The 12575-nt window shown below is 46.1% G+C and overlaps 1 protein-coding gene across 5 annotated transcripts in view; it reads left to right on the forward strand.

Annotated features, from left to right (window-relative positions):
• PIKFYVE (phosphoinositide kinase, FYVE-type zinc finger containing) overlaps positions 1 to 12575 on the forward strand; it is a 104086-nt gene that overhangs the window by 63740 nt on the left and 27771 nt on the right. For all 5 annotated transcript variants that reach the window (XM_082222112.1, XM_082222111.1, XM_082222110.1 and 2 more), the window contains 7 exons: positions 117 to 257; positions 1106 to 1232; positions 3141 to 4303; positions 5418 to 5518; positions 7625 to 7696; positions 9437 to 9608; positions 11831 to 12009. In XM_082222112.1, the coding sequence (XP_082078238.1) occupies positions 117 to 257; positions 1106 to 1232; positions 3141 to 4303; positions 5418 to 5518; positions 7625 to 7696; positions 9437 to 9608; positions 11831 to 12009 (1955 nt within the window). The remainder of the gene's footprint in view (positions 1 to 116; positions 258 to 1105; positions 1233 to 3140; positions 4304 to 5417; positions 5519 to 7624; positions 7697 to 9436; positions 9609 to 11830; positions 12010 to 12575) is intronic.

Below are 12575 nucleotides of genomic sequence, written 5' to 3' on the forward strand. Positions count from 1 at the left end.
GGGGGGGGAACTACTCTTGAGTTAGCATGTTTTAAGTTTGCAGCCTTAGATATGCTTTTAGTCCTCATGTAGGGCCTGGTATCTGATGATTGCAATACTTGCTTCTGCCATGACAGGAAAGGGAGTTCCTGAAGAACTATGTTCAGAGGATAGTGGATGTCAGGCCAACTCTGGTCCTGGTTGAAAAAACTGTGTCCCGTATTGCCCAAGACATGCTGCTGGAACATGGCATCACTTTGGTCATTAACGTTAAGCCGGTAAGTGCTAGAATTCTAAATGAAATCGTGGTTCAGCAACAGGTTTTCCCTCCTTTTTTTTGGGTGATGTACACAATACTTTTTCTCCCCCGTTTTGTTTTCTACATGGGTACTGTTTCCTGTTTCTTCTCCTTTTTGTGTCTTATTCAGTGCACTTCTGATGTTCTACTTTATATTTTCAATAAATAATGTAAAATTTAAAAAGCCTTGGGAGTATTTCCACATCAGTATAATTTAACAAATGCTGATAGTGGTACTTTGCCCTGAATAGGATCAAATGCCATGAGGGACAAGGGTTCTCTGTCACCTGTTCTTTCTGTTTGGCTCTGTATCTACAGAGTGTGTCAATGAAAATTGGTCTCTCAAATATTCCTTTTTTTGTCTTAATGGTCTATAGTGTTTCATGGTTTCATAAGGTGTGGATTGTTTTTTGTCAGAGATCAGACCTTGAAGGAAGACTTAAACAAGAGATTGGGGTACAGTTTATGGACTGCACAGCATCCCCTTGCCATTCCTTCAGTTAACCAGTATCTTACCTGATTGTCACCTCTCTCATTCTCCAGTCCTTGTCATGACATCACAAATGCTGCCAAAAAAGCCCAGCAGATTAATTTCCAGAAAATGTAGAAATGATCTAATCATGCACGTGGGTGCTGTTGCCTGCGGGCAAATCTCGGATTCTTAATTTACATAAAACCATTTAGATTTCGTTGATAACTTGCTTTTGGTTGCAGTCTTATGCCATAGCCTATTCTCTCTCTCTCTCTCTCTCTCTCTCTCTCTCTCTCTCTCTCTCTCTCGCATTCTCTCTCCTGGATTAAGTTAAGTTTCTTATCAATGTTTTGCAGCACGTCTTAGACAGAGTAAGCCGGATGACTCAAGGAGATGTGCTAATGTCAATGGATCAGTTGCTGACCAAGCCACACCTGGGAACCTGCCACAAATTTTACATCCAAGTGTTTCAGTTGCCTAATGGTGAGTGATCCAAGTCCTAACCTTGTTTGTCTGGAAACAGGGCCGGCTGCGCCTCCTTTTTAACAGAATTGGGCTTCTTTGAAATACGGCGTCATGATTAATGTGATAACAAAGTACCGTATTTTTTGCTCTATAAGACTCACTTTTTCCCTCCTAAAAAGTAAGGGGAAATGTGTGTGCGTCTTATGGAGCGAATGCAGGCTGCGCAGCTATCCCAGAAGCCAGAACAGGAAGAGGGATTGCTGCTTTCACTGCGCAGAGATCCGTCTTGCTGTTCTGGATTCTGAGATTCAGAATATTTTTGTTGTTGTTTTCCTCCTCCAAAAACTAGGTGCGTCTTGTGGTCTGGTGCATCGCATAGAGCAAAAAATACGGTAAATTCTATAGAGCTGGCAATAATAATAATAATAATAATAATAATAATAATACGTAGCATTTATGTAGTGCTTTTGAGTGTCCAAAGTGTTTTGGATTTTGTAATTCTTACCCTGACGTTTGGTAGGTTGCTACTATCTGCTAAGAGAGTGGCTTTCCCTCAGGCCATGTCGTGAGTTCACAGCAGAGGCAAAGTTTAAAATCATGGGTTTCTTTTATTTTATTTTTTTATTTGTCACTTGGTTTAATAATTTTATGTAAATTTTGTTTCAGTTGTCATCAAACTCCTGCTTTTCTAGAGGTTTTGATCAAGGCAGATTTCTAGCACTTCCTTCCTTTCTCACGACAACGATTCTTCACTCATCTCTTAAGGGAATATTCCTTTACATCCATAATCTCCTGGCTTTTTAATGGGTTTTTATTGTATGGCTTTATGCAGAGGTGTTGTAAACTATGCTGATTTTTTTAAATGAATAGAATATATTTAATGAATATAAATATTTTAATAAAGAAATGAATGAAACCTCTGCTACTTTTGCATTTGGCTCGAAGTGCATGAACAATTTTAATGAACAGCTTAACTGCATTACTCCTTTATGGAAGTGGCCGCAGGGATCCGTATGGTTTGACACATGACTCCAAGCAATGGGGAATGTGGGGGAAGGCCAGCCTACATTTTGGACTCACAGCTGTCCATGGAGGCACAGGTCAAATCTGTGTCCAGGGCAGCTGTTTACCAGCTCCATCTGGTACGTAGGCTGAGACCCTACCTGTCCACGGACTGTCTCGCCAGAGTGGTGCATGCTCTGGTTATCTCCCGCTTGGACTACTGCCATGCGCTCTACGTGGGGCTACCTTTGAAGGTGACCCGGAAACTACAACTAATCCAGAATGCGGCAGCTAGACTGGTGACTGGGAGCGGCCACCGAGACCATATAACACCGGTCTTGAAAGACCTACATTGGCTCCCAGTACGTTTCCGAGCACAATTCAAAGTGTTGGTGCTGACCTTTAAACCCCTAAACGGCCTCGGTCCAGTATACCTGAAGGAGCATCTCCACCCCCATCGTTTTGCCCGGACGCTGAGGTCCAGCGCTGAGGGCCTTCTGGCGGTTCCCTCATTGCGAGAAGCAAAGCTACAGGGAACCAGGCAGAGGGCCTTCTCGGTAGTGGCGCCTGCCCTGTGGAACACCTTTCCAGCAGATGTCAAAGCGATAAACAACTACCTGACATCTTAAGGCAGCCCTGTTCAGGGAAGTTTTTAACGTGTGATATTTTACTGCATTTTTGGTTTTTATGGAAGCCGCCCAGAGTGGCTGGGGAGGCCCAGCCAGATGGGCGGGGTATAAAGAATAAATTATTATTATTATTATTATTATTATTATTATTATTATTATTATTATTACATTCTGAAAAAGATCTAAAGCCATTTGTAACTCTGGGATATATATACCAGCTGACCACTTAAAGAACCCGCCCAGTTTTAACAAAAAGAGAGAAACGAGCACAACTTTATCTTCCTCTTTTTTCCAGAGCAAATGAAAACCCTGATGTTTTTCGAAGGCTGCCCCCAGCACCTGGGCTGCACCATCAAGCTGCGCGGCGCGGGGGATTACGAGCTGGCTCGAGTGAAGGAGATCCTCATTTTCATGATCTGTGTGGCTTATCATTCCCAGCTGGAGATCTCCTTCCTTATGGATGAGTTTGCTATGCCTCCAATGTTGGCCAGACATGACTCCTTCCACTGTCTGCCTGAAGGGCAGGAGGAAGAAAACGGACAGCAAGAAAGCAGCACGGCAGGAAAAGATGCAGACGGGGCCCCCGACAAGCTGCCCGCTATCTCAGAATTGGTGTCCTCAGATGAGATGGGCTCCCTGGAACAAAGGACTTTGACAGAAGAGGACGGCCACGGTATGGGCGATCTGCAAGCATTTGCCCCCCAGAAACAGCATTTGCACTTCTTAATGAATTCTGCATATAGAGCCCCTTTTGTAACGTCAGTGTTGGTGCCAGAGACATTGTTACCCCTCGAGCTGACTGACCAACACTTGGGGATTTTGGACAGTGAGCCTCTGGAGAGTCTGAGGCACATGGACGACTTCCAGGAGCCCAAAAGTCAGATCAGGGAATTTCGGGACCCTCTGCAGGATGACACTGGATTGTATGTTACAGAGGAAGTGACGTCTTCAGAAGACCGGCTCAAAACCTTCTCTTTGGCTTTTAAGCAAGAGCTGAAGGACATTATCCTCTGCGCCTCCCCGGTGATCAAGTTCCGCGAGCCCTTTCTGCTGACGGAGAAAGGCATGCGCTGCCCTACGAGGGAGTATTTCTTGGAGCAGGTCTATGTGTCTCCTCGGCTCAGCAAGGAGTACAAGGAGATGGACAGCAGAAGGAAGAAGCAGCTGTTAAGGGACCTGTCTGGCTTGCAAGGCATGAATGGAAGCGTCCCGGCCAAGCCTGTCCAGATATTACCTTCCCACCAGCTTGTCAGCACCCGGATCGCTGAGCACCTGAACAGCAGCCATAGTCTGGCCAGAATGCTGGCCGACTTCCGGGCCAGAGGAGGAAGGATTGTGCAAAAGGATTCGGACCCATTTGCTCAGTCTTCTAAAGAGGCATCCGGCATGAAATTTGGACTCCGGAGTGATGACGACGACAGAGGGTTCATTCAGAACGAATCCTTATGGTCTCATAAAGTGAGCACTTACAATATGCTGGGGTTGTTGTTGTTTTTGTCTAGGGTTTTAGAGGGATGGCCTGCCCCCTTCATCACAGATCTTAAAAGAAAGCAGAGTTTGATTTTAGACAGAGATGCTCAAACTCCAGCTGCATTTCTTAAACGTCTTGAAACCGCCATGCCCCCCACTCCCCAAGTTGCACAGAATTTTCACACACAACTCTGTGCACGTGTAAGGAAGGATCTGTGGATGAAGATCCTGTGTCTACACCAGATTCATCCCATAATATCTCCAGGCAGGGCTGGGAAAGATTCCTTGTCTGAAATCCTGGAGAACTGTTTCCGGTCAGTGCAGATAAGGAGACTCAGTGGTCTGACTTGGTAGAAGGCATCTTCCTATGTTCCTAACTGCTATAAAAATAAATAGAAAAGCAGGGAAGCTGAGGGCGGGGCAGATTATTCACATGCAAGTGAAAAATACATTTATGCTTCATATTTATGTTTGTATAGTCTATCAAAGTGATAATTTCCAAAATCTCTTCCCTGTTTTCATAAAACCTGTCAATAGAATATATAACCTTGGGCAATTGTACAAATTAAGTTAAAATGCCCCCACCCCCCAAAAAAATCTGGTTTGAATTGCATTGGAGTTAAGGCCATTTGTTACTTCCTGAACGATACTATTGCACGAGTGGAAGTGGTGCGGACAGTGTTAGAAACTCCCACTGTTCCAGGCGCATTTTGCGACAGGGAATTTCATTAGCGCGAACAGTTTCTGAGTTCTGGGCACAGCACTGTGCCTAAGATTTCAGTTTAAAACTGCAAAATGAAAGGAAAGGAGGACACTTTTTCTGCCTCCCCACTTCCAGCTACTATCTGAAGACTGGGGAAGAGACCCTCTTCAGAATATCAGGGGGGTGGGCCAGGGAAGGACAAGACCACGTGAAAAATGAACGTAATATTTTAGCTGCAGTTCATTCATTTTCAGCTTTGTGTTCTTCGTATAAAAAAGAGCGCCTAGGCATTCCGTTGTTGCGCCCATAACCTAGGTTTAAGGTGCCACTTAGCTCCAAGCTTTCATGTCTCAGTTTCTAAGGTGTGTTAATTCTTTCTCCTGGGATGTGTCTCGCCAGGTGGACTGTCTTAGCCCTGCAAACCATCAGAGGCTCTGCGTCTTGTTCAGCAGCTCTTCAGCCCAATCCAGCAATGCTCCAAGTGCCTGCGTTAGCCCATGGTGCGACATTGGTTTGCTTTCGCTTTCCCTCTGACCTAATTTAAATGTTTCCTAACTATCAGTGAGTTTCCCCCTTTCTGTGTAAAGTGGAGGTGGGAGCTGTGCAGTGGGTAACTGGTGCATCACCCTGGGCAGGGGCAGTGGCGGGGCGGGGGGACTGTAAGGGAGCACAGACAGGTATTTTTTATTGGATTAGGGGACTTGCACAAAGACCTGGAAGACCTCCAGCTCTCCTCCATCTCCTCCCAGAGCACTCTCAGTTAGGGAGGATGATGAAGGACAGTCAGTGAGGAAGTTCATCCTGTGTAGGGGATTTGAGCCACGCCTTCCACCCCTATTTCCCAGTCTGGGAAGTAAATCATGCATTCCTCACTTACTGCTTTAAGAGTATAGTCAGGAACCAGATGGGCGGCACCCTTTAAAAAAATCTGCCTAAGACCTAAAACTCCCTAAAGGCTCAAATGCAAAGCAAAAGTCTACAGGCAACCCTTTCAATGTTAATTGGAGAAATAATTGGTTTTCTAAAATCAAGCCGTTTCTAAGATTTGGGCATACTTTTGTATCACCCAGGGACGCGGGTGGCGCTGTGGTTTAAACCACTGTGCTGCTTGGACTTGCCGATTGGAAAGTCGGCAGTTTGAATCCCCGCGACGGGGTGAGCTCCCGTTGCTCGGTCCCTGCTCCTGCCAACCTAGCAGTTCGAAAGCATGTCAAATTGCAAGTAGATAAATAGGTACCACTCCGGCGGGAAGGTAAATGGCATTTCCGTGCACTGCTCTGGTTTTGCCCAAAGCGGCTTAGTCATGCTGGCCACATGACCTGGAAAAACTGTCTGCGGACAAATGTCGTCTCCCTCGGCCAGTAAAGTGAGATGAGCGCCGCAACCCCAGAGTCGTTCGCGACTGGACTTAACTGTCCTTTACCTTTACCTTGTATCACCCAGATCAGCAGTCTTCCCTGGCCTCCCATCCTGGCCTCCCCTTTAACTCAAGCATGCAGTAGGGAACTCCTATCTTAATTTTTCACCTTATATTTTTTTGGTGGCATTGTTGACCAGGTAGCGACCAGGCAGTGGGTCCTGACCAGGGGCGACCTGAGGCAACACCTCTTGGGGTTCCGCCACCTAAGACCTTAGTCCTGAAAACCAGTGAAAACACAATTGCATGTTTTTGTGCTTTGGCTGCTTGCAGCTTGTGCTACCTTTGAGTCCACTTGCTGCTGCTGCAAGACTTCACCCTCTGCTGGTGGAAGTTCAATATTGCATCTCTGCCGTTGCAGCTGGAAGATCCAGTACAGTGGTGCCCCGCAAGACGAATGCCTCGCAAGACGGAAAACTTGCTAGACGAAAGAGTTTTCCGTTTTGGAGGTGCTCTGCAAAACGAATTTCCTATGGGCTTGCTTCGCAAGACGACAATGTCTTGCGAGTTCCTGCTGGTTTTCCCCCCTCCCTCCCCCCTTTTTCTAAGCTGCTAAGCCGCTTATCAGCTGATCCGATCAGCAGATAAGCCGCTAAAAGCCGCTAATAGCGCTAATAAGCTAATCCTTCAATGGGCTTGCTTCGCAAGACGAAAAGTCCGCTAGACGAAGAGAATCACAGAACGGATTCTTTTCGTCTTGCGAGGCACCACTGTATAGCTATTTCCAGATGCAGTGCATTTATTACCTGTGCCTTTCACATTTAGGTAGAGTGTTCTTTCCAAATGCTGCCATCCTCCATGCTTTCTTCCTCATTGTAAGGAAGGATGGGATAGCCCCATTGCTTCCACACCATGCTGTAATTTAGACCAGTGTTCTTCAAACTTACAGCTCATGTATCATGATATTATCCCCAAATAATGGCCATGGATGATGGATGTAGGGAAATGGTTCAGCAGCTTTGCAGGTGCTACATTGTGACATAGTTTAATGCTGATAATTAATGGGGAGTAAGTTCAAGCTGTGTTTGTGATTGATCCCCCCATGTCTTTTATGGAGCCTGTGCCTGTCTCTGGAACCACACTTTGGTCAGAAAAAGTACAGGCCTCCCTCCTGAACGTTATAGGAATGTATTCGACAACCATTCTCAAACCACCCAAAGAATAATTGTTCTGCTCTCGGTCACTTTAGGATGGTGGTTATGGAGTTCTATGGAAAGAATGACCTCACTCTGGGGGTGTTTCTAGAAAGGTATTGCTTCAGGTAAGAAATTTCAACTTTCTTAGATTTCATTCATTTCATAAAATTTATACACTGCTTGAGTGTATAAAAACAACCCCTCAAAGTGGTCCTTCTTAAGTACCATCTGTTCTTGAATATAAACACTTGAACCATAGTGGTTGAACAGAGGAAAAAGTTGAGGTGTTCTTCAGTGCTTGGAGAAGAATGGAGGCAGTAAGCAAGAAGAAGGCTGCCATAATGTGGAGAAGACACAAGCAGGCCTCCTGAAGCAAGGTTTTCTCACGCTTTATAGACACAGCCAATGTGCCACTGTAAGGAAGTGCATGTATCGTCTTCATAAGAGGCACAGCATAAAATAAAATAAAAGAAGAAAGCACCGGACCCTTCAGAGCTCTCTGGTGGTCCTCCAGATGTTTGGGGCTCCCAGCTTCCACCAGGCGCTGCCAGCATGGCTGGTAATTTATTTTTTATTTATATAGCAAAGCATAGATATGCCACTTAAATCAGGAAAAAGTATGTCTGAGCAGTCAAGAATAAAAAGCATCAATCAAACACAGATAAAATCAGCAAAGCTGAAGGAAACCCCAGAAATTAATGTAGTCTTGCTAAAATAAAGCTTCCAGCTAGTGTCCAAAACAATATAGCTAGGATGCCAGCAACTCCCATCTCTTGTGGGGGCGCAATTAGTGCCAGCACCATCCGTTAAGAGTTTGGGTGTAATCTTTGACACCTCCCTTTCCATGGAGGTGCAGATTGCAGCTATAACAAAGGTGGCTTTTTTTCAACTCTGCCAAGCTAAGCAGTTGGCTCCTTACCTCTCTCGCCCTGACCTAGCCACTGTGATCCACGCGACGGTCACCTCCAGACTGGATTATTGTAACTCGCTCTACGTGGGGCTGCCCTTGAGACTGACCCAGAAACTCCAGCGGGTGCAGAATGCTGCAGCGAGGCTCCTTACGGGGTCCTCGCTGCGAGATCACATTCACCCGGTGCTATACCAGCTGCACTGGCTCCCGGTGGAGTACAGGATCAGGTTTAAGGTGCTGGTTTTAACCTTTAAAGCCCTATACGGCCTAGGACCCTCGTACCTATGGGACCGCCTCTCCTGGTATGTCCCACAGAGAAACTTACAGTCTTCAAATAAAAACATCTTGAAGGTCCCAGGCCACAGAGAGGTTAGGCTGGCCTCAACTAGAGCCAGGGCTTTTTCGGCTGTGGCCCTGATCTGGTGGAACGCTCTGCCACAAGAGACTAGGGCCCTGCGGGACTTGACATCTTTCCTCAGGGCCTGCAAGACAGAGCTGTTCCACCAGGCCTTTGGCCAGGGCACAGCCTGATTCCCTCCTTTGGCAATCTTCACAGAACTCTAGCCCAATGGTTGCCATCAATTTGATTTGAATTAATTTTATAACGAAATGATTTTAAATGTATTATTTTATTGTTGTTAGCCGCCCTGAGCCTGGCTTCGGCTGGGGAGGGCGGGATACAAATAAAATTTATTATTATTATTATTATTACATCAATAAGCAGGGAGTTCACAAAGCACAGCTGCTGCCACACTCAAAGTTCTGACTCCTCACAAATGCAGGCAGAGCCGTTTGTGGCCCTTGCAAAACTGCAAGCTCCCCAGTGTCAAAGCAGTTGAGCGTTGTAGTCCAGCAACTCCTGGGGACCCCTCCGTTTCCTGCCCCTGCAACGGACTGAAGAGGATTGCCAAGTGAAAGATGTTTGCTTCACATTTTTGCCCTTTGTTCTTCCCAGGCCTTCCTACCAGTGCCCAAGCATGTTCTGCGATACCCCAATGGTGCATCACATCCGTCGCTTTGTCCACGGGCAAGGCTGCGTCCAGATCATACTTAAGGAACTTGACTCCCCGGTGCCGGGCTATCAGCACACGATTCTTACCTACTCCTGGTGTAGGATGTGCAAGCAGGTAATGAGAGATCTCCGTTCTGCGGTGGTGGTTTTGTTTTGTTTGGGTGAGTCAGTTACCCCAAGCTTTTGTATCATGAAGTGGACTTTGAGTGTGGATGCTTGCTTAGCAAAGGTGCGGTCAGGGGCCAAAACATGGAGGTGGGGTCCAAGCTGAACACACAAAAATTACACAAAGGCCACCTTTCTTCTAAGTTCCTGCCTTTAATTCAAAGTAATCTGTGAAGGGCAAGGTGGCATGTCCTTAATTAAGATGTCTTAATTGTGATTCAAGGCAAATTTAAGCCTTGTACCCTTCATTCTCTTGTCAAAAACTTTGTTTAATCGTACCAAATACCGTTTGTATTGTTTTACTATCAAGATAGTAGTGAGTACCTACAGGACTCTGTTATGAAGAGATTGCCCTCAGGAAAACCCCCAATTTATCCCTTTCCCCTAGCTTAGTGTTCAAATTTGCACAGTTCTAACCAGGGACGCAGGTGGCGCTGTGGGTTAAACCACAGAGCCTAGGACTTGCCGATCAGAAGGTTGGCGGTTCGAATCCCCGCGATGGGGTGAGCTCCTGTTGCTTGGTCCCTGCTCCTGCCCACCTAGCAGTTCGAAAGCACGTCAAAGTGCAAGTAGATAAATAGGTACCGCTCCGGCGGGAAGGTAAACAGCGTTTCCGTGCGCTGCTCTGCATCGCCAGAAGCGGCTTAGTCATGCTGGACACATGACCTGGAAGCTGTACGCCGGCTCCCTCGGCCAATAAAGCAAGATGAGCGCCGCAACCCCAGAGTCGGTCATGACTGGACCTAATGGTCAGGGGTCCCTTTACCTTTTTTAACCAGAGTTTGGGGTGGGTCTGCAACTAACCTGGTTAGTGTCGCGCAGTGGGATACTAAACCGATATGAAGCAGAATTCATGCCTGTGGGGCAAGGAAATACTGCTTTTGGAACTGGCTTCGCAGCCCACGAGACATGGATTGGACTTCTTGACAGACCTTTGTTGTGGGAGCAGGGGAAGAAGACCCTTAAAGATGGAATTTAAGAGCTGATAATTCATGAACTGCTTAAAAAGAGCTGCTTTCTAAGTAGAGTACAGTGGTGCCCCGCAAGACGAATGCCTCGCAAGACGGAAAACTCGCTAGACGAAAGAGTTTTCCGTTTTGGAGGTGCTTCGCAAAACGAATCTCCTATGGGCTTGCTTCGCAAGACGACAATGTCTTGCGAGTTCCTGCTGGTCCCCCCCCCTTTTCTAAGCCACTAAGCCACTTATCAGCTGATCCGATCAGCAGATAAGCCACTAATAGCGCTAATCCGCTAATCCGTCAATGGGCTTGCTTCGCAAGAGGAAAAAACTGCTAGACGAAGAGAATCACAGAATGGATTCTTTTCATCTTGCGAGGCACCACTGTAATGGTAAAGGTAAAAAAGGTAAAGGACCCCTCCCTGGATGGTTAAGACCAGTCAAAGGCGACTACAGGGTTGTGGTGCTCATCTAGCTTCAGGCTGAGGGAGTCAGCGTTTTTCCACAGACAGCTTTTCCGGGTCATGTGGCCAGCATGACTAAACCGCTTCTGGCTATTAGCATTTGTTAGAGAGACTTTGCATTTCCATGTGAAATCATTTCTGTTACACCGTATAAAAATACTGCATTTGAACTTAAAATTAAGTTAGTAGGCCTGAATACTTTGCATTTATGCTACGCTTTTTACATACTCTAATCTTCTGCTGTACTTCATAGTTCTTAAAGTGGTATGTGCCAAGGAACAGTATACCCATAATACAGGTGGGTGACTGAGGCTGGGCGATAGCAGCTTGCCTAAGCCCCGTCCTATATGTTTATGCGCAGAAGTGAGATTTCAACTGGAGACCTCCTAGCAGCAGCATAATAAATCGATGTGAACAGACTGCACCAGCAGTGCTTTCATGCTGTGAAAGAGTGTGCCACAATATGGACTGTTTGTGCTTTTTGAGAGTTGTGTTTTTCTGCAGCCAGAATTCCAAGTCAGCAGTTTCATTTGCTACCTCTGTCCCAGTTACACTGTTATCTAGAGGTGTGCTGGCCTTGTTGTTTTGCTGACTCCTTCCTACATAAATCAAAGCTATACACGGGCGTGTTGTAGATTCTAAGTCACACCCAAGAACTGCTGAAACTCTTGTGAAGTCATAGATGTGGCTTGGATGGATTTTTCTGCGTGTCGCCAAAGTGCTCAGATAAAACCACTAACCTTTTTCCAGGTAACACCAGTAGTTCCGCTTTCCAATGACTCCTGGTCCATGTCCTTTGCCAAATACCTTGAGCTGCGCTTTTATGGGCACCAATACACCCGAAGGGCCAACGCGGAGCCCTGTGGCCACTCCATACATCATGACTACCACCAGTACTTCTCTTACAATCAGATGGTGGCCTCTTTCAGGTAAGAAGGCTTTCCCTCCAAAGGTTTATTACCTCCCTCTGCAAATTCAGGAGATAAGTGGCCTGATTTTATTTTATTTACTTTTTATTTTAAGAAATACTGTACATGCAGTGGTACCTCTGGATACGAACAGGATCCGTTCCGGAGCCCCGTTTGCATCCTGAAGTAAACATAAGACGCAAGTGCACATCTGCGCGTGCGCAGGTCGTGTTTCGTCGCTTCCGCGCATGCACATGATGTCATTTTGAGCGCATGCGCGAGTAGCGAAACCCGGAAGTAATGCGCTCCATTACTTCTGGGTCGCCGTGGAGCGCAACCTGAAAATTCATCCCGAAGCTACTTCAACCCGAGGTATGACTGTATAAACCCCTGCAATCAAAAATACAATAAATATATGGAGTAACATGTCAGCCTTTAAAAATAATAATAACTTTTATTTTTAGTAGAATTAGCCAGTAAAGCAAATAAGGGTGAAACATAGTCGGAACAATGGAAAGAAAACAATCAAACACAATTAGTTTTGTTAGGATGTGTGGAATACCAAATCATAAAGCCCACAAGCCATA

Source organism: Podarcis vaucheri (genome assembly GCF_965113315.1).
Source record: "Podarcis vaucheri genome assembly, chromosome: 1".
NCBI lineage: Eukaryota > Metazoa > Chordata > Lepidosauria > Squamata > Lacertidae > Podarcis > Podarcis vaucheri.